The sequence below is a fragment of the Galleria mellonella genome, unplaced genomic scaffold, assembly GCF_026898425.1.
Source record: "Galleria mellonella isolate WM207_F2 unplaced genomic scaffold, CSIRO_AGI_GalMel_v1 utg312, whole genome shotgun sequence".
Classification (NCBI taxonomy): Eukaryota; Metazoa; Arthropoda; class Insecta; order Lepidoptera; family Pyralidae; genus Galleria; species Galleria mellonella.
The window spans coordinates 5,050,587-5,073,778 of NW_026442074.1; the positions used below are offsets into that span (position 1 = coordinate 5,050,587).

General features: G+C 32.6%; 2 protein-coding genes across 6 annotated transcripts in view; both read left to right on the forward strand.

Annotated features, from left to right (window-relative positions):
* The window catches only part of LOC113515147 (methyl-CpG-binding domain protein 4-like), a 28,179-nt gene extending 26,016 nt beyond the window's left edge, over positions 1 to 2,163 (forward strand). For 3 of the 4 annotated variants that reach the window (XM_026899307.3, XM_026899306.3, XM_031908449.2), the window contains one exon: positions 1,198 to 2,163. In XM_026899307.3, the coding sequence (XP_026755108.2) occupies positions 1,206 to 1,916 (711 nt within the window). In that variant the 5' untranslated portion in view covers positions 1,198 to 1,205 and the 3' untranslated portion in view covers positions 1,917 to 2,163. Of the gene's footprint in view, positions 1 to 220; positions 240 to 1,197 lie in introns of those variants that run through there. The other variant, XM_052895823.1, reaches the window with a different exon arrangement.
* Positions 2,164 to 7,679: 5,516 nt separating this feature from the next.
* Positions 7,680 to 23,192, forward strand: part of LOC113515080 (jmjC domain-containing histone demethylation protein 1) — a 29,569-nt gene continuing 14,056 nt past the window's right edge. For both annotated transcript variants that reach the window (XM_026899216.3, XM_026899217.3), the window contains exons 1-10: positions 7,680 to 7,835; positions 9,176 to 9,402; positions 17,031 to 17,142; positions 18,230 to 18,394; positions 18,791 to 18,926; positions 19,619 to 19,746; positions 20,772 to 20,921; positions 21,172 to 21,369; positions 22,026 to 22,185; positions 22,643 to 22,775. In XM_026899216.3, the coding sequence (XP_026755017.1) occupies positions 7,788 to 7,835; positions 9,176 to 9,402; positions 17,031 to 17,142; positions 18,230 to 18,394; positions 18,791 to 18,926; positions 19,619 to 19,746; positions 20,772 to 20,921; positions 21,172 to 21,369; positions 22,026 to 22,185; positions 22,643 to 22,775 (1,457 nt within the window). In that variant the 5' untranslated portion in view covers positions 7,680 to 7,787. The remainder of the gene's footprint in view (positions 7,836 to 9,175; positions 9,403 to 17,030; positions 17,143 to 18,229; positions 18,395 to 18,790; positions 18,927 to 19,618; positions 19,747 to 20,771; positions 20,922 to 21,171; positions 21,370 to 22,025; positions 22,186 to 22,642; positions 22,776 to 23,192) is intronic.

Here is a 23,192-nt window from a genome sequence, read left to right on the forward strand (position 1 = left end):
TTGCCAACCTATGTAGGAAATATAAATAATAATAAATGCCACAGAATGTATTATACAGCGCCATCTAGTTACAAACTAGGTAAAGCATGAATTTTTTTGATGGTTGATAATGGAATTTACTATTCCAAAGCCTGAACTATGGAAATTTAAGTATTGATAGACAAATATATATACCAATAGATTCTTATGGAAAACAAATGTTTGTCTTGGATGGAGATCAAATCCGCGGCCATAGGAAGGTGAGGTGGAGTGTAAAAACATGTTACGAAGGTTGTCGAAAATCAGAGGCTTAAAAAATGTCTATATTTATTTATATTTCTTTATTTACTTTTCTGGCACATTATTATACAAGTGATATCATATTCTTCAGCATATTTTTTATTGAATTTTCTATCTATCAAATTAAACATTTTTCTAAAAAAAAGAACATGTATCGAAAAATTTAAAAGAAATTTAAATTTAAAGATTAAAAAATTAAAGAGAATCCTAATCAGATTTTTTTTTATAATAATAATGATGGCCATTAATGCCTCTCTTTCCGTGAGTAGGAAAGTAGATAACATTATATCTGAGACATCAGTTCAGGGTACAATAGAGTTGATATACTTGAAGAAGGTAGAAGTCCTTAAGATTTCAAAAAAAGCTGTCAAAATTCTATGCTCTACTTTTGTGTTTATCGATCCATAATTATTTGGTAAAATATTCAGTCTCATTGGTAGAACAACAACATCAGGAACACTCCTTTAAAAGGACGCTAAAAATTATAATTTGTTATTTTTTTTTATTATTATTTGTTTTTACGTTTATATTGTGTTTGATGCTGTGCACTATGGTATAAAAATAATGACACTATTTTCATTATTAAACTCAAATGAATTTGATAAATATGTAATTTTTTTTTTTAAATAACGCACCTATAATCTAACCCTCTTATTAATAAAAACTAAAACCTTCTATAAACCTATTTTAACTATCACACTGTTTTGTCACTTTCCAATAAATTGGAAATTTTGCATAAAAGAAAGGGACAAAACAGTTCAATAGCTAAAATAGGTTTATGAGAAGTTCAATTTTTTTTATGAATAAGGGGGTAAGAATATACCTGAAGGTCGAAATGCAGAGCGAATGTATTAACTGTTTGTCGTTTTATAACACATTATAACTGCAGACAATTAAAAAAGTTTATTTTGTTTTCAGAATTCAATATGGAAGAACATGAGTGTGTCAGCAAATATTTTCAAGACCGAAATCTACAGTCAAAAAGTCCTAACACAATTCTACTCTCGCCATCAAACTGTCTCGATTTATCATCGAATATAAGTCAAAGTACCATAGATTCTGATGATTTTTTAAGCCTATCACAATTAGATATAGAAGAACAGGAGCCTTTACATGTTCGTCCATTTTTTAATATAACGCCTAGACAAATGCCACTATCACCGCATTACCTATTCGAAGAAGAGTTTGCCTCGAATCCTTGGGCGATGTTAGTAGCGACGATCTTCTTAACCAAAACATCAGGAAAAACCGCGAGGCCGTACATGAAATCCTTTTTTGAGGAATACCCGACACCATATCATGTATTAGATGAAAATCCGACGACCTTAGAAAGATTTTTTGAGAATTTAGGACTGAGGAAAAGAAGTCAAATGATTTGGAAGTTGAGCTATCAATTCGTATCTTCAAATTGGCGTCGTGCCAGCGACTTGTGTGGTGTTGGGAAGTATGGAGAAGATGCGTATAGGATATTTTGTTTGGGTCATACAGATTTGGACCCTGAGGATAGGTATTTGAAATTGTATTTAAATTGGTTAAAAGACTGCACGGAATTTCCAGAAGTACATAGTATATCAGACAGCGAATTAGTGATTGAAGATCCGGTTTTAAAATATTATAGATTAACGTTGCGGGATTGACCTCATACTATTAGTGTTATTCGTATGAAGGTGTCTCCCTCTGGTGTGAAGAATTAGGCAACCTCCAATATACACAAAGGCCTTTAACGTGACGTACTGAACGAGACGGCTTTAATCGCTTTATAATTATTGTAATTAATTAATATCGAAATTATGTGCAATTGTAACACAATAAAATATTGTATTAGTTTGTAATGTATATTCATTTTATGCTGGAGTTGGTTGATATTTTGTCATAAAAATTAAATAAAATAATATTTTTTAAAAGGAATGCTTTTTATTGAGGCACCATAAACAGCAAAAAAAAAATGCATATGTATTCATAATATTACTGAAGTAGTTGTTTGGTGCTAATAGGTAATTTAAATTTATATATTTAAATTACCTATTAGCATCAAACAACTACTTAAAATTTTTTTAACAGAGTAATAGAGATAAAATTCATTTGGAACCACTACGAGAATAAAACCTGTTAACAATATTAATAATCGGTATAAATTTAGGCGAAATCAAAACGTAACAAAAATAACACAATACAGTAAATATCATCGAATTGAGATAACTTTCATTTCTTAGTAGTTTTAAAAAAGGTCATGTATAAATGGACTAGTTAATGAAACATCGGCGCCTACATAAAATCAACGAGCAAAAGATCACGAAAGGATATTTGGAATTCACTGTGGGAAAGGACAGGTAAATTGACAAAACCCTGAGGCCAATTTTAGAAATTAGTTTAAGAATGAGCTTTTAGGTATACGTATCCGTTCAATATTACATTCTCTTTGTATATACCACTGAGCCTAGATATATATATATATATATATATATATATGATATATATATATATATATATATATATATATATATATATATATATATATATATATATATATATATATATATATATAGCGTATAGACTACTAATCTATTTCAAATCTACGTATTTTTAGAAAAATAAATTGTGACGTACTTGATAATCTTCTTGTCTTTAGCAATAGTTTTACCAAACAATATTTTTGTATCGCGACATAACTATTATTGTAAATACTATTCATTATAATATCTCGTACTAAATCATTCTTTCTTCACTCCTGAATATATATAAATATAAGCATACCTACAAACGTATTGTTATAACCCGCCAACCAACCCACCTGCCAAGCGTGGCAACTAAGGGGGGGGGGGGGGCTCTATATTCAACAGTGGTCAGTACGGCTCACTTAAACAACATATTGTTATTACAGATTTGTAAACTTCTGAGTTTGTTGTTGGGGGCTCTATATTCAACAGTGGTCAGTACGGCTCACTTATACAACATATTGTTAATACAGATTTGTAAACTCCTGAGTTTGTTGTTATATTCAGGGTTCCTTACCAAAAAGCTACAAAGAATTCATGACAATGTTACCGTTCATCCGTCAAAATCGCTTGTTACAGCGCCATATTTTAGCAACTGCTAATGTTATTGATTTGAATTTGGAATAATTTTGTCATTCTAAGTAGTATAAAAAAAAGACGTTGGCTCCTTCATATTGCAGTGGAAGTAATTAAAAAAAAATATATTTTCTTTCCAAAAGAGGTGGTTAGTTTTTTAAAATGGGCCTGCTAGTCTTAGTGGGGTATTATGGAAGTGGCTGTACTGCACAGCATTATATTAATGTTTATGATTTATGACTGAAAATGCGAAAAAAAGCTTTTCTCTTCCTATACTTCTGAAGTTTTTGAACCGAAAAAATCAAATGATTACAATTTATAAAGGTCGTGGAACCAATAAATCAACACATAAGCGAGTTTAATCGCTTTGAAGTACTTTTTCATAGGGTTTGGTTGTAACTAAGAGTAAGGTCTGTTTATTTATTTATTTTTTTGTATTAACTAATATACTTGAGAATTTACTAAAGTCAATTAAAACTTAATTGGTTCCCGTGGTTTACAAAAATAAATTATTTCTAAAAAAAGTGCGATTTTGCCCTTCTACAATCTAATCTAATCCTTATATATTGTGTTCCTGTAAACATTGTTGTCAGGAAAAAATGGTTATCATCCATTTCGATATCGCTCATACCAGTTAGATTTCGAAATTATATATTGGATAGCTGATAGAATACGGCCTCACGACACGACCGCCCTTAAAACGCTGGTTGGACATTGTAGTCCAGGATATGGAAGCCAATAGTCTCTGCTGAGGGGTGTTGGAGATCGTTCATAGTGGAAGAAATTGAGTCTGAAGGCAAACCCTGGCAAAAGCTGGGATTAACAACGCCAGATATAAGAAGAGGGAGTATATTGAATAACTGATATTTAATATGTTTGTATTTGGACCAATATATAGATATTGTAACTGCAATATTTTGAATTGCTATATAATTTTCCTACCGATTATTGAACTAACATTATAATCAGGGAACTGAGAAATCAGGGAAATTGACAGGAATACAACATTTTTGAAAAATTCGTGAATTATCACAATTTGATTTAAAAACAATTACATTTATTATGTAGGTACATATATTTGCTTTTTTTTAAATAATTTCGGAACAGACAATTAAAGTAATAATAAAAATTTAAATACAATATAGTTCAGTTAGTTTGGGTACCTAATACCTTTTACTGAAGTGTTCCTTTAATTTCTATAGTTAAAAACACGTACAATCTATTATTTGAATATGAGGTTAAGTTTTGAGTGTGCCCCAGCAGTAAGTAGGCCTCCATATTGAAAAAATTTTGCTGCGAGACGTAGAAATAGTTACTTATTGTAAACACCTTTAGGGTCTTATTGTAATTTTTTTTATGTAAAGTGAGCAAAGAAAGCATTGTTGCTTACGGAAACAATAATTTGAGGGGGTCTGCTCTGCTCCTATTGATCGTAGCGTGAAGAAAAGTATACTATAACCTGTCCAGGTGTATGAAGAATAATTGTACCAAGTTTCGTTAAAATCCGTCGAGTAATTTTTGTTTCTATAACGAACATACAGACAAACAGACAGACAAACAAAAATTTTACTGATTGCATTTTTGGCGTCAGTATCGATCACTAATCACCCCCTGATAGTTATTTTGGAAATATATTTCATGTACAGAATTGACCTCTCTACAGATTTATTATAAGTATAGATTACTGGCAAACTAAAATCATGTTTCTAGATACCACAGTTTTTAAGGAATTATCAAAAATCTTTCAGGAACAGAATTATGGGGTTCGATTTTTACCCTTATTTTTTACAGTTATGGTCCAAAATAAGACATTTCGAATTGTCACAAAGTAATAGAAATTATTTTTGGGTAACTATTATATAAAAAAAAAACAGTAAATATATTTGTGTATAAAACATCTGTATGGTCAAATAAATTATTCTTTAGAAAATACTAGAACCTAAGACTAGAACCAATTAATCTACAGATTATGTGCAGAACCCTTAGCGTGACTTACATTTAACCGGTTTTTTAATTATTTTTATGCCATGTATTTTTTTGACATATAATCGAAAGTGTAACAAAATACCCCTTCTTATTTTCAAATCCTGTAAACTGAAAAATCTGAAGTAATAATAATAATGTAATAGTTAGTTTATTCATTTCCACAAATTACAATGACTATTTACTTTATATTTATAAGGATTATTTACTTTATACAAAATAAAAGTATCGTAATTTGTGGGAGATGTGGAGCCTAAACTAAGTCGTAACTTGTTTCTTAGACACCAGGTATAAAAGTTTATATAGGTATAAAAGATTATATAATAATAGTTTATAAAAGTATGTGTAAATAGATATTTATTAAAGAAAGGAAGATGAATATGTATTAAAAAAAGATCACATAACTGAGATCCAAAACATGTTTAGTTACGCGGTTCAGTTTTTAAAGATAATAAAAACTCAAAATAATTAATTTCGAATTGCAGTATTATTAATAATAACTATTTGATGATAAAAATGATCTCGTAAATAATTTTGATTATAAAGTCATTTTACCTCATAAATGTAGTATAACATACTTCATAATCTAAGTTTTATCTTATATCTAAGTATGGAACCCTTGGCTTAAGAATTCAGTTTGCATTAGACAGAGTTTATTTATACTTGGGTAGTGTTTGGTATATTCAGTTGAAAATCTTCTTTTTTCAAATTATCTAAAAATAAAATAGCTACAAAAACAATTAACATAAAAATCTTTTTATTTTTACCTAGCAATTTTGTATCTATATACTTATAAACAATAAAAATGTAAAAGTGTACAGCGGAATACTCTTGAAATGACATTGAAGGGACACGGCAATTGGTTAATACTAATCGGACACGGATGAAATAAGACATTAACATACATATAATTATAATATTGTACATGTATTTACATGGCACATGCATTAAAATTTTTTTATATTACCTACCTAAGTAGACCAATAGAGGCAACAAAAAAGAACAATGTAATAATACTGATAATATTTACTAAGAACTAGAAGATAACAGCAATAATCATATGCCCCTTTAACACGTCACCATATTTCTCATTAATATGGATAAAAATCTGTTACTTTTGTTTGATTTTTCTTTTTACTTAAATTATAATAAGAGTGTTACTGCATTGTGTAAAGTTAGTACTTACCTAGACAATAAACATACCTAACCTATAAATCCTAGCTATCCTAATTAATTTTAACCATTCAAATGATGAATACCAACCCCGAATAAAAGGACAAGTGTAAAAAATACCTAATGATTCACATCTATAATACTTTTTGGCATACCTAAGTTATTACTAAACATGAGCCTTTATCTTTCGGAATTACTCATTTGAAAATAAGACAGATTTATCAATTAAGATATTAAGCTTTTTTATAAATATTTTATGTACCTAAATTATCTATTAAATACATGAAGTGTAAAGAAATAGGGTACAAACATTCTAAGCTTTTTCCTTATAAACTTTTTTTTTGTTAATGTTTCAGTTTTATATAATTACTATCTATGTGCTTAGTTTTCTTCGGCTTGTTATTGTTATTATGTTCCCTTAAGTTATTTACTTATAGTTTATATAGTTTTTTTACACCGAAAAACAATCATGTGAAATCATTCCTTTGTAGTTAACATATTGAGTAAAAATAGGTGAAATATATTTTAACGGAATAACAGTACATAAAATGGACAAATTACAATAAAGGAATTTGTATTACTTTATTGTGTATTAATATTTACGCACAACTCCGTACAAATACGTTTTTCTGTAGGGCATATGTAGGTACTTGATTTGTCTATATATAGATGAGAAACTCTACTACCAGTAAATTTTAATTAAACACAGTAGACATTTCATATAATAATTAATTTCTTCTAAAATAATCTTACATTTGAAACGCGATAATGATGAAGAGAGTGTTATTGTTATACGTAAGTACTTTATCCAATTTCATCAATCAGCAAATCAGACCATGTTTTCATTTTGCCTGCTGTTGTTACTGCTGATTTGACAGTTTCCTTTGTTTGACATTTACACGTGGTATAATATACCACAGTTAATCGCCTTTAACAAACAATGTTTTTTAATTCAACATTGAAATTTAAGGTTTCAGTGGTATTGGAAAAATAATTATATGTTGCCGTATTAAACTAAATAACACATAATTTTTAGAACCATGGAATTATATTTTCGATGTTTTAAATGTTCCCGCTAAGCGCTTTGATAAATAAACCAATAGGGCACTTTACGTTGTGCCAACATAAAATGTTAACACGGAGTGATTGCTTACTGTAACGTTGGCAGCAGTGTCTACTGTTGCAAATGGTGGATTGCGTTACTTTTTCTCGTGCTCTGTGTAAAATATTTACGTAAAATAGTGTTAATTTCGTGGTGCAGTGTTTCTGACTAACGTAAACATGTCGGAAACACTGCCGAATAACAAAAAACAAGTGGCAAGGCAGCTGGTGAGTGTTTATTGTTAAATTTTTACGTATTTAGTCCCGGGTGACGCCATGGTGGCTTTATCTGGGATCACGTAAACATGAAATGGTGCATCGCTGCATCGTGTATCGATTTACGAAAGTTACCATAATATGATGAAAATATATTTTGAGACGAGGTGGTTAGTAGTGATGATCATCATTGAGGGTCATCGGACTTTGTTTTTCTGCGATCACGCTGTTCGCGACCGAGTTTAAAACGCGGCGGTCGTATGCATTCGCGCATGCGAGAAGGTGTTAAAATCTATAATAGTTCCTGAGATCGTAGCATTGCGATATATCGAAAATGATATTAGCCGGAGAGATGCGCGCCGTAGCGAAGTCGGTGGACATATTGGGCTGGTAGGGACGAAGGCGTATCCCTCCCGCGGCCGGCGATGAAGACAGGCTGCTGCGAGCGTGCGCCGTGTGACCACACGTCGAGCGCGCTCCTAATCTACTTTATTACTCTACTAATCTTCCGTCCCACCGAACAATTACACGATGTCGAGACCGAAACGTCTAAATACACTGTTACATATTGATTATAAATCAACACAGATGCCTAATTTTGCCAAAGAGCTCTTTGTTTCAATTTACAAAACGAACTGTCTTCGTAACGAAAGTTTTGTAACACAGGCATAAAGTTACTTATTTATTTGCTTGTATTTCTTTGGCCTTGACTTACGTTTAAAAACTGCCTACTTAATGATACTGCTTAAAGCATTCTACATGTATGAACACGATACTCGTATTTCGTATTATTACACCACAAAATAGAACAGGAAAAGATAAATCTTTTAGTAAAATACCTAGTCATTAACTGAAAAAGTAATGAAAGTGAAAGCATGGTGGACATTCTTTTATTTCTTAGTGAATCTAAGAATAACAAAATGAGAATTATATTTGGATACAAACAATCTGATCATGATAAACATTTTAGGCATATATAAGATAGTATTCAATTTGGTTAAAGATTAGATATTTTTTTTCTAATGTGTTCAAAATGTTACATACATTTTTTTCTTTTTAATTTTTTTTTAATCAAAGGAGTTTAGGAATTTACTGATACAGTTATACTTAATGGTAGTTTACTTGTCAACAAAATTATAGTTATTCAATATTTTAATAATTAATATTAATGTATGATCTTTTATTTAGTTAATGAAATAAATTATGAATTAATAAGAAAATGCCCATTTCTTTTTAATTCTTTTTTTTTATATTTTTATATAATAATACACCCAATAATGTAAACCTTTATTTAAATATTTATTATACTAGATAAATAAAAGTATATAACATATAATCTTTGTGATACACAGCGTGAACGCAAACAGCGGAAACTCTACTCTGATGAATGGGCTCTTGGAGACGATGAAGCAGAAGGTGGTCGTGGATTCTCCCTTGCAGATAAACTGGAGAGTCCCAGGTTTGAGCATCCTGGCTCCGTCCTTGAAATGCATGGTTCTGAAATCACAGTGTCATATCTACAGAAAAATGGATTCACCACTCCTTTGTTATTTAAAGAGAAAACAGGATTAGGTTTGAGGTATGTATTATTTTTGTTATATTCTGTATTAAATAGATTTGTATGTAATATTTATATAACATGCTATTTTATTATTTATAGTGTTATGATATGGTGTGAAATACATAATAAGGAAATAAAGGAAATGTACAATTAAACATTTAAATATTATGTGGTTATCAGTTCACTTATAAAAATGAACTGATGATGATGAACTGTAAAGTTGTGGTATAAGTTGTGTGAGGTATTTACCACAAGTCATTTGACTTACCTACTAAATATATATTTATTTAGGTACATACCTATCACTGAAGGTTTTCAGTATATTTTTTTAATAATCAAATATAACAGTGCAGTCCCAGTTGGGGAAGTTAGAAGATTTTAGTCCATTTAATGGACTGTTATACCGAGCGTATTTGGTCAAGCGCGCCTAATGACGATTGTAAATTGTTACCACTAACATTGTAAACAAACACAACCCCCTTGATGCTAAGCATTTACATATACGCATATATTATTATTTGATCTAACTTCATTAACTATTGTTATTTATCGGTATTTCGCCTGCATGTGCCAATAGCACGAGCCGCGGTAGCCATTCAATTTTCATTTCAACATATTTCGCCGTATGGTCCCAGCATAGAATGGGCTACCTCTTCCTTAAAATCGTCGTAAATGGCGACTAAGGGATCTTAATGATCGAGGGATGGGCAGCAACGTCCCTCTTTAAACATCGCCAAAGCCTAATTGCGGTTGCTAATCCTGGCAACTACTGGCAAAACCGTCCAATAAGGCGAGGGTCAAATTCAGCAGTGGATAGTTTATAGCTGATAAGATGATGATGAATGATATTTTGCTTCATTTAAAAATAATGACTGCCCTTCCTTGACTCGGGATAATATGAGGATTACAACGATACATTCAAATCTGTTCAGATATATGGCGGAATAAAGAAACTCACAACTCTAAAAAAAAAGGGGGTAAAAGGAAGACTAACAGTCGCATTACTAATAAAGTCTAACATCGCCATTGCTACCAATATAGATAGATAGATAGATAATTTATTTGCATTACTTACTTACAGCACACAAATTACAACATATATATACAAAAAAAAGCGAGATAACATAAATGATAAAAAAAAAATACATAAAGCTACCTATCAGGTCGGCTTCCACGCGGTTCCACCTAGAAACCATTGTAATTAATTCTCGTCAAATTCATCACGATGGGTTAACTGATCTTCATCTATCATCTCTTTATACGCTAATATACGTATATACGCATACTGATAATGCAGACAGAATTACTATTTCATCGCCATTTAAAAAATAAATCTCTTAAAATATTGCACTATTATTTTTGGACAGTCGTGTAAAAAAAAACTAGTTTCATATAAAACCAATTATTTTTGCATTTCAAATTCAAATCATCTTTCTTCAAATAGACTTTTTTATAAGAACTTTTAAATTGTCATTTTTTATGAATGCAGATTTCGAAAAATTGTTATCTGTTGAGAAGAGCCCGCAAGAAACTCAATATTAAAATCTATTAACTTTATTTATTCTCTATACCATATTTTATTTATTATAATAGTTTAAAAATATTCATGTTTAAACAATGATATTTTTAATTAGTATGGGGAGTAGTACGATTGTAAGGGCAAGTTGAGTGCTGTTTACTATTTACGGAGAATATATATATTCAATCAATTTATATAAAAGCGTACTAATAAATCTTTTCCACGTAACACATATGTATTCAATGCCATAAACCTTAAGTACCTACTTACTATAAATTAAATCATAGATCTAGGTAAGAGACAGACATTGCAAGTTTTCAACTTATATGAACTAAACTACATGCGATTTGTTATTATAAAAGGTATTTATTTGTAATAAATATCATCTGTAATTCTGCTTTGATCAATTCTCTAAAGTTTGTGTATTATTTAAGGCTATTAATAATTTGCGTTTAAAATTGTGGCATCTAATCAAATTAATGTCTATGAACCATATCTATGTAGCGATATGAACACTAGATACAAATTTAAACTTGCTGTTCCGAAGTATCATTTAGAAAAAAAGGTATTTTATGGGAATAAGCATTAAATGTTATAATAAGGAGGATATTTTGAATCTACCTTTTAATAAGCTTAAAACTGTTATTAAAAAACATTTATCGAACTAAGCCTATTATACATTAAACGATTACTTGAATGACAAATGGATATGGTGCTAGTCGATCATGCGCGGTCTTTTTAACGACCATGTAATTTTAGACATAGTACATTTAAATAAATACACATAATGTTACTAGAGATTTAAAAGGGTAAGTGTTGAGTTACCTACAGGTGTTTCTCAACATATACCAACTTTCCGAATCCTGCATTCATGAAAAAATTATGATTTAAAAGTGCTTGTAAACAAACAATTTTATTTGAATAAAGAGAATTTGATTTTTTTTTTAACTTTCATCGATTCTATCGATCTATGTTATTTATTATTATTTATTGATAATTATTATGTATTTCTTTTCTCAACTTATCGTTGGTTTTAAGGTTACGAGGATGGGGTTATTGCCAATTATTGATTGTAGTAATTATAGGACAAATTTATATAAAATAATGTATTATGATTTACTGGTAAAACAATTACAAAATTTTATTGGATGCAAAGATTCTTTGTTTGTTGTTTTAATCTTTAAATTTAGATTTCTGAATATACATTCATACATTGGTGTTGTGTTTAAGCTTGAGCTTTTTGTAAAATACACATGATAAATATGAAAAATAAATTTATAATGTATATTTATATATTATAAATTTATTTTATATACACTATTCTAATCAGGAATTCAAATCTATTCTTCTAGTGTTGCACGCGTCTATAGGCTACAATAACCATTTTCCATCAGACGGGCTGTATGTCTGTTCGCCACCTTCGTGGTATAAAAAATCCTATTTTTATCATTATTGCTATCAAGGTTAATGTAGCATTTCTCTGATGACTAACATATAATTACGAGTATATCAGTATAAAGCGTCTGTCTTTTATTTACTTTTGTATGTCTAATTGTTTACCCATTGATAAATAAATATAGATATTTTTAAGTTTCTCAGGCAATCGTTCGTTCATTGAAGTGGCTGTTTTTACGGAGCAAAATTCACTCGTTTTTAGCCATTCATAAAAACCTTAATCGTCTAAAAAAAAAGTTTTAGCTATTTGAACTATTTAGTCTTACAAAAAAAAAATAATTTTAAACACTGCTTATCTAAACAGTGTTCAACATTGTGATGATTGTTTAGTCATTGTAACAATGTTTATTTGTAATTTTATGGGGGAGTTTGTAAATTACTGTAATAAAATAGTATCTTTAATTTTTAATATAACCGACTTTCTTTTGTTTACTCATAATCAGAATTTCATCAGAGCTGCCGATAAACTGCAAAGTAGTTTCGCGGCAATAAGAATATGTATCGTCTATGCAACTGTTTACTTGAAAGAAATAAATAAATAAGTCACGCTTTTGTAGTAAAACATCTAAATATGTATTTAATACCTGTCGATTGTTTTCAAGTTTTTTTTTTTGTTGTGAGACGGGTAGTGTATTTCTTTAAAATGTTAATACGTAAGAAACCTTGTAATAAATTTTAGTTTTTTTTTTATAAGGCTATGATTTTAATAGTATATAACTATCATCGTGGGGGGGGGGGGAGGGATTGTTAGTAATGGAGACTTAGAATTCCATTGCTAGCAATATACCCAACCAGGTGGGCTTACTGGCTTGTTTTCATTCTCATCAATCACCTTTCACTGGTGCTCCGCTAGCGTATCCCGTTAGCGCAGGCGGGGTTACCATTCCATTTTCACCCATAAAAAAAAAAAACTATTATCATTAGGGGGAAAGGAATTGTTAGGAATGAGGATGTAACATTTTCATTGCTAGCAATATACTCTATCAGGTCGACCTCCACGCGGTTGCTCCTGGAAACCATCGTATTTAATTCTTGTGGATTTCGACACGATGGGCTAACTGACCTGCTTTCGTCTTCACTTATCATCTCTCACTGGTACCCTGCCAGCGTATACCGTTAGCGCCGACGGGGTTATCAACCTATTATCGCACATTAAAAACTATCATCATGATCATCACACCGGCCTTTAACTGTCCACTGCTAAACATAAGTCTCCTTCTAGGCGGGTTTTGCCAATAGATGCCATGCTTGGCAGGCGAATTGGCAATCACAGTTAGGTTTTAAAGATGTTTTAAGAGGGACGCTATGTTCATACAATTAATATCCTACGAATGGGCACACGTCTCCTCCTAAGAGAACGATATTTAATTATAAATACTACACACTCTTGACTTTAAATATATAGTCTGAAATCATAATCAATCTGTATATAAAAGCCGATCCGTCCGAAGTGCAACTTTTTTTATGCAATTTTGAATAGCAAACAAGCTGACGGCCCACCTGATGGAAAGTAGTGACCGCCGCCTATAGACATGAACAGTACCGTGGATATAACAGAGTTTACTGTCTCGCCTATGGTACCCCCTATGATTTGCCATTTCTGAGGACTTAAGGTGTTAAGCCTCAAGGTATAAAATACTAATATTACTTATTTTCAAATTGTATTGTGAATCAATGTATTTTGTCATTTGATACATAAAATCGTCATTAAAATTTCATTCGTGCAAATCATTAGCACCCATGTAATGGATGGAGTGTTCTACGAATGTGGAAATGTAAAATCGTGGGTCATAAAATGACAAATATTTTTCAACAAAAATTTACTACTTTATACAAGTACTAAGTATTAAATCTAAGGTATAACACACTTACGTAGGGGGGAAAGGGATTGTTAGTAATGGAGACTGAGAATCCCATTGCTAGCAATATACCCAACCAGGTCGACCTCCTTGCGGTTTCCCCTGGAAACTATCATGGTTAATTCCTGATGAATTCATCATGATGGGCTAACTGGCCTGTTTTCATTCTCATCTATCACCCTTCACTGGTGGAGTATTTTTTCAACCTACTTAAAAAAAAGGGAAGTTCTCAATTCGGATTTTTTTTTTAATGAAATGATTTATTTTTATTTTTGTCACTACATACTTTGTTAATTTTAAACCAATTTGGAAAATTATTTTTTTATCTGAAAGGATATATTTACTTTAGATTATTAGATATACTTATCTTTTATCATATAGAAATTATATCAAACTCGGTTCAGTTGTTTACCACAATTGAAGTCGGTTTTCTTTTGTGGATCACAATCTTATTCAAAACATGCTAATGAATTCGAAATCATTCTGTATAGGCTTTTATTTCTACTTTTAGCGGAGTATTGAGTTTTGTTTCTTTACTAGTGTCTTGCAGTATCCAGTCCTGAAACAAGTGACAAGCGAATCTATCGATAAAATCGTTTTCGCTAGCAAGTCCATGAGATGTATCCATTCATGTGATGTGTGATAATTAAAAAAAATTTTAATGGATGATAATGAGGGGGGGGGGGAAGGGATCGTAAGTAATGCGGGCTACCAGTCCCATTGCTAGCATACCCTGTCAGGTCGACCTCCACGCGGTTCCCCCTGGAAACCATCGTGCTGAGTTCCATGTGTATTCATCACGATGGGTTGACTGACCTGCCTTATTTCATTATTCACCTATCACCCCTCTGGTGCCCCGCCAGATTCTCAGTCTCCATTACTAACAATCCCTTTCCCCCCTATTTAAGGGTATTTATCACTAATGAATGAACCATGAGATTGACTTGATCATTGATATTAATTTCTATAACTGGGTAACGTATAATAAGTGGGAGAAGGAATTATTAGTATTGCAAATTACCAGTCGCATAGCTACCAATGTTCTCAGGCAGTTTGACCTCCACGTGGTCCCCTCTGGAAACTATCATGCTGAATTTCAAGTGTATACATCATGTTGGAGTAACTGACTTTGCATTTTCATCCTCACCTATCGTCCCTCACTGGTGCCCCGCCAGTGTATACTATTAGTGCAGGTGGGGTTGCCATTCCATTATCATCCATAAACAACGCATGATAAGTTACTGTAAACCACATAAATGCTACGTCGAGATACCTATTACATAGAACTATCGCATTACGTGTATATTAATCATAATGTGAAAAAATATAATATCGAACAACTTATGTTTATGTTACCCTAGTAAATGTTGCTTACAATGCGAAACGATATCACTTCTAAGTTGGTAGGTATTTCGTCTATCGAACATAGTCTTACATGATGTTACTTATATTTGTTGTTATTGTTATAAATCTAAATCTTAGATTATATAGATAGAGCGTCGAGCCTCAAAAACGGCTCAACTTTTTGTCAGCTAATTGTCAAATTAGCTGACTTGTTATTTTTTATCATTGTTCTATATAATTACGCATAAAATGAATCTTGACTCATTATTTAATAAATAAAATTAGTGTTTACGTATTAAAAAGTTGCATAAATTATAAGACAAAATAAATATAGAAGTTATAAAGGAGTTATTCTTAACTATTTATCATGCAAAATTGTATTTTTTATGTAACTTACAATGACAAACAAGCTGACGGCTTACCTGATGGAAAGTGGTAACCGTCGCTTATAGACATGAGCAGTACCATGGACATAACAGAATATACTGTTTCGCCCATGATACCTCATCACATTTGTGAATTTTACCTCCCCGGCGTTGTCATTCCTGACCTTCAAATCGAAACACAGTCATGCAAACACAACTGCTTCACGGTAGAAACACGAATCATTCCTATGAAGACATTCTATCTATACAATCTAAGATCTATATGTATGTTGTTACGTAATACAATCCTACTAATACAGTAGGACCTCGATAACTGGAATTTCGATGTAAATGCAATAAATCGATTTATTAACGTTTTAAAATAACAAGCATTTCGAGATTTTGATCACTAAAATGTCGACTTACATTGGTAGTAATGAAATTTTGCATACATATAGTATTTGAAACATAAAATGACATAGATTACTTTTTGTCCCAGTCACGCGGATGAAGTCGGGGGTGAAGCCAGCTATTAAAATAATGTTTATTATAATTTTAATATAATAAGCAACCTGTGTCGTATGGGGCGACTAAGGGAACTTACGGTGGAGGGATGGGCAGCAGCGTCCCTCTTAAAATATCCCTAAAAGCCTGACTGCAGTTTGGCAACTACAGCAATTCGCCTGCCAAGCGTGGTTATTATTGGCAAAACTCCCCTTATGGGGAAGGCTTATGTTCCTGTAACAGCAGTGGACAGTTAATGACTGAAAATAATAAGGAAGCTGAGGTAGCAATAGGCTGGTCACATAGGTCGAAGAACTGACAACCCATTGGGAAGAAAGGTTCTTGAGTGGCGATTCCGTGCGGCCAAATGCAGTTTAGGAAAATTCCCCATTGCATGGAGTGACATCCCCAAATGCATTAAAAGGAGTCAGTTGATGCAAGTAGCTCAGGATCGTTTCTTATGGCAGTATATGGGGGAGGTCTATGTTTAGCAGTAAACAGATAACGGTCGATATGCTGATGACGATAACTTGAATTGGAATTATTCAACGAAGTCATCATCTTGTTGTTGTGGTGCTGTAATGCATTTCCCGCTTTCAGAGTGCCAACGAGCAACTTCACAGTGAACGATGTGCGCATGTGCGTCGGCTCGAGGCGTCTGCTCGACGTCATGGATGTCAACACACAGAAAAATATCGAGATGACCATGAAGGTACTACCTTGATTACTGATTGTTCTCGGTATTAGTAGAAAAGTTTTAAATCGATTAACCACCAATATCTCATAATTGATATTTATAAAATAATTTTGTTATGTAAATAATGACTTTTTTTTACAATTCAAATATTTTTTTTCTATGTTATATAATATATCTATGGGAAATAATTTTTACTTTAAAACTTTTATATTTTGGTTTCTTCATATTTGGTATTAATACGGGTTTAATATGTTTTCTGTATCTTCGGTCAAATTGTCTATATCGTGCTGGTTAGGAGATGTACGCGGTCAACCATCAAAATGCCGTTTCCAAGGTTATTCATTTATTTACACTTTATTGCACCAGTTATAAAAATAACAATTATAGCAAATGATTAATGCGAAGCGATACAAAAGGTTTTTTTTTTTACAATATTACAGTGCATTGCCTTTGCGATATGAAGGAAAAAAATCGCGTCACAACCCTGTTACGTGAGATTTAGAACGATTCAAATTGAAAGTGAATTCAATAATTTTTTTTTTTTTTAATAAGTAAAACCTAGCTCAGGTTATAACACGTTGTCGCCGCGCGGCTTTATGCAGTTAACTTGCTATCGTGTGTAAAGAAACTTTTGAACTCGCTTGCGCATTGCCGCGTCGCCTTGCGCTACATCGCGTGTTAGTCACCTTAAATATAAGTAATTAATTTTAATCATCAAGCATATCAATCAATATGTCTTTTAACTAATGATGTAATAAAAAAAACTGTTGTTTTTTATGTAAATGAAATACGTTCTTTTACTATTTACGGTAGATCTTTACTGATATTACAAATATGAAAGTGAGTTTGTTTGTTACCTTATAGTACTTTAACGGTTTTTTTTATTCCAGTCACGGACGAAGTCGCGGGTATAAGCTAGTATATAATAACTAAAGACAGTATCAAATTGAAAAATATGTCAAAATAGTAAAGAATAAAATAAAAAAGGAACAATATATATATCTAAAATAAAAAGAAAAGATGTGTCGTGATGTAATGTTAATAGAACATAATTGTTATAAGTCATTTGAGTTTCGATTGAAATATTTTTTTTCTTCGTTAGGACTGGCAACGTTATTATGATGATCCGAATAAGGAGAGGCTTCTGAACGTAATATCGTTAGAGTTCTCGCACACGCGCCTCGAGAACTATGTGCAGGCGCCCCGTATAGTCCGGCAGGTCGACTGGGTTGAGACAGTATGGCCGCGGCACTTAAAGGATCAACAGGTTGGCTATTTATTTAATTCATTAATTATCTCTATCATGTATTACTATTAATGTGACGGAATCGCGTTCTGGCGCCAAGAGTTTCTGAAGCAGAAGTGATGGAGATCTCAACTCCACTGTAGCTTATTATGCTTTATTTTTTGATAATGATTTGAAATGATGTAATTATACCATCAGTGATGACCAATATTATAATTTCCTATAAAAAAAAAAAAAACTATTAAATACAATAGACAATAGGAATTTTTCAATGTGCTTGGTGATCATTGGAGAATGTAATACCAAGATTTTGTTCAGTTTTTTTTTTTTTGATAAATAAAGTTTTAGTGGCACTTGCGTGTTCTATCATGGTCAAGTAGAGACTATTTGATATTATTTTCAATATTATTTTTCTAGACTGAATCGACCAATGCTCTGGACGACATGATGTACCCTAAGGTACAGAAATATTGCCTGATGTCTGTTAAAGGATGCTACACAGACTTCCACATTGACTTCGGTGGTACCTCTGTATGGTACCATATTTTGAGAGGTAAGTGTCTATTATGATGTAGTATTATATAGCCCCACATTCGGATCATGTATGGTCTCTCTAATCATGATTATATTCGTAAAAAAAAGAGATATCGAATGAGTCATTAGCTTGTTTGCCATTAATAAAAATAAATTAATAATAATAATTATAACCTATATAGATATTAATAATCTATATAAAAACTAGCAATTATTTGTAAAAGTAATTAAATATAATCTAACGTCTAAATTGACATTGATGCACATGTATTAGCTGCCTATCGATTAAATTTTGCTATACCCAAACAGGTTTCATGTACTTACACCTCATAAGAACATTGTGACAACTTTATATTATGTAGATCAGTGATTCTCAACCACTGTGCCGCGGCACTTTTGTGTGCCGCCAAATTTTAAAAGTGTGCCGCCAAATTTTGAAATCGTTAAATATGTGCCGCAACAAAAAAAAAAAAGTTGAGAATCACTGATGTAGATGAATGCATTAAATAATACTAACAAATACTGTAGATGTTTTGCCACCTGCAAGGGCTATTTCTTTCTATCTTAACAACTGTCTTATCTCACAAGTTGGAGCAAATAATATTGGATTATTTACAAAATTTCATTAAAATCGGTTGAGCAGTTTCGCAGATTAGCGTGAACGAACATCGTGACACGGGATTTTTGTATATTAAGATATTTTTGTTTCAGGAGCAAAAGTATTCTGGCTTATTCCGCCCACTGAAAAGAATCTGCAGTTGTATGAAAAGTGGGTGTTGTCTGGTAAACAATCGGACGTCTTCTTCGGGGATACGGTTGAAAAATGTATTAGAGTTCATGTGAGTATATTTAATGTTTACAAGATTTAACTTTTTAATGTTTACAAGTTTACTTGAAATATATAAAACTGTAATTCCAAATACGATAATCATAGGCACTAATCGACTGGTGACTAAGGCACTGTTGTACTGAACTTGGTATTTTTATGAGATGGAAATGGAATGGTAACTCCGATATTGGTTATCGCCATCATAATGGCGGGTTACCAGTGAGGGATGAAATCAGAGGGCCTACCATGAAATGTTTACCGAAATTTCGGAGCCGAACGAAATACAAATTTGATGTTAAAATTACATAATACTTATCGTTTAAAAACATTAAAAATATTATTTCTTTGGATTTTTATGGAAGGCCATATGATGAACGAAATGTTATGCTCCATTTTCTGGGCCGATTTAGGTATGAACAAAAACACGAAATGGAGTCCGTAATTTCGGAATTTCATTTCATGGGAGGCCCCCAGATTAGTTTGTCCATCATGATTTATTTACTAGGAATGAATTATGGTTTTCAATGGTGGACCGCGTGCTGGTCGACCAAATAGGGCACCTATAATTACAAGCAAATGGAGCCAGTAATCTCTGTCACTAACCCCTTGGTTAAAAGTATGTTAAAAGTCGGCGTTATGATGAACTTACCATTTAACAGAATAGGATGCAAGGCTACCGCCATCTATCGGGCTAGTTTAATGGTGTTTACTATCATATCGCTGCAGCGTTCGTCGTGTTGTCTTTGATTAAAGTTTCGTTTGAGAGAGATGTGATCATACTGATTGGAGAAGTATAATTAATTATTAGAGATGTGTCCCGGCTTCGCACGGCTAGATAGGAAGAAATATAAATTAGTAAATTATAAAAAAATATCAGTCTATATTAGTCGATAATAATATAGCTTTAATAAGCGAATGAATATTTAGAACGAGTTAAATATTTTTGAGTTTTTCTGTTACAATCAAAGATATTAAATGTTTCTTATTTATAATTTTAGATGACGTGATTTTATTATTTTTATAACAATATTGCAGTTGCAAGCCGGCTATACATTTTTCATCCCGACCGGCTGGATCCACGCTGTGTACACTCCTAGCGACTCCCTCGTTTTTGGTGGCAACTTTTTGCACCAGTTTGGGATCGAGAAACAGTTGAAAATAGCCCAAGTGGAAGATGTCACTAAGGTACAAATTTATTTAAATCATATTAATATCCCTTAGTCGTCTAATACGACACCCACGGAAAAAGAAGAGGTGGCTCATTCTAATGCCATGTGAAATGAATTTTATGCGAAATTTGCCAAACGAAATGGTTGAAAAACTACAAATTTGATTTCGCTTTTACTGTATATGTAAAAAACATAAATACTTACCACCATAAATTACCATATGCTTGTAAAAAAAATCTAAAATTGTCTATTATCAAACATTGCAGGTCCCTCAAAAGTTCCGCTACCCGTTCTTCACGGAAATGCTATGGTATGTGCTGGACCGATATGTTAGCGCGTTGCTGGGCCGCTCACACTTGACCCTCGAGGGGCAAGCTGCGCCGCTCAATTCTCCGCTGGCCGCCCCGCTCGCCGCTCCTGCCGAACATGTCCATCTCACACAGAATGAACTCCACGGACTTAAGGTCAGTTAGTCACCTAAGTATTTGTATTGTTATTTATTTTATGGTACTGGATTGGTATATGAGCGCGTTATTGCATCGCTCATTCTTGAGGTACGATATAACAAATCAAAATTAAACGAAAGTATTTGTAAAATTGAAGAACGTAATTTGAAAGAGTTTTTGTGATATTGTGTTTATGAATCTAATGCATACTACTACTAGTAAAATGATACTAGTACGCGTGCCGTTATTTTTTTTTTATACAACTTAGAATAACAAACAAGCTGACGGCCCACCTGATGGAAAGGGGTAACCGTCGTCTATAGACATGATCAGTACCATGGACATAACAGTACACACACATACTGTTTCGCCTATGATACCCCCCTTGCGTTGCCATTCCTGAGGACTCAGGTGTTATTCCTCTGTACCCTGTAAATTCACGCCATATCTCACCCTTCAAACCGAAACACAGCCATGCAAACACAACTGCTTCACGGTAGAAGCTTCTTGCTTACTGATTGCAAAGTATATGCTGACGCTACATTTCTACGTTATTTACTTGAACACACCCTGAGTGTTGTACTAAATAAGCTAATTTTGAGTGCAAACTATTCTCCACACACTGGAGGGCCAGTATTATCTAGTAATTAACATGGTGGATGCATGTTTTTCAGGCGATAGTAATGTACCTGCATCAGTTGCCGGCTGCGCGCAAGTCTGTACCAGAACTTTTGTCGGATCCGATCGCTCTTGTGCGTGATGTACGCACACTGGTCGAACAGCATCGTCACGACAAACAACACCTTGCGGTCACTGGTGTGCCTGTACTCAAAGGTTATTTGAACATCTTTATAGCATATCCTTATTTTAAGCATCCTTGTTCTACTGGCTATTGGTCTCTACTATTGGGTTTACATATAAAGGGTGTCTCTAATATAAACTGTATTTCGACGTTGTACCTCTATTCAAATATCACCTCATCTGAAGGGTGAACCAGAAAGTAACCACGATGGTTATCAGGGGGAACGACGTGGAGGTCGAACTGACAGTGTATATTCTTGGCGAAGAATCTTTTAATTACTAACAGAGTCTTCCATTTCTGAATACAATATTGTATCACTATTTAAAGAAATATTAAAAAAGAACGGGCCTAAGACTTGAACCCTGAGGTACACCAGTTACAAAGCTAAAAGTAAATTATTTTACTGCAATTGTCTAATATCTATTTTATAGATTGTAACTATTTTATTATTTTGTCATTACTCAATCTAATAGTATTATTCCGTTGTAGGTCCTGAGGAGACGCCAGGGTCGGAGAGGCGGCAGTCGAGCGGACGTGGAGGTCGCGGTGGTGCTGGCCGTGGTGGTCCGGCCCGGCCTCGACCCGAACACGCAAATAATGCACCCCGTCGCAGGCGCACCAGGTATATATGTTGTCTCTTACCAAACACTACCTGGGATTGAATGGGTCAACACTAATCAGTATAGATAGATCTTAAGAAGTTTCTCAAAACAACAAATTATAATAATATTATTATAATTATATTATATTAGTATTATTATAATTATATATATTATATTATTTAATAATTAATTTTACAATAGAGTTTGAAACAAAGTATTTTGAATAATGTATACTTGTATACTAATATTATTAAGAGGAAAAAAGATTTGTTTGTTTGTAATTGATAAATATAAAAGGTATATAGCCGATTTTTTAAATTTTGATACCTCTAGAATTCTGAATTATTGGTGAGTAATAGGTTATATATTTTTTCGAAATTTTTTTCTACTTATGTGAAGCCCTACTGGATCGCTAGTATTATATAATAATAAAAAAA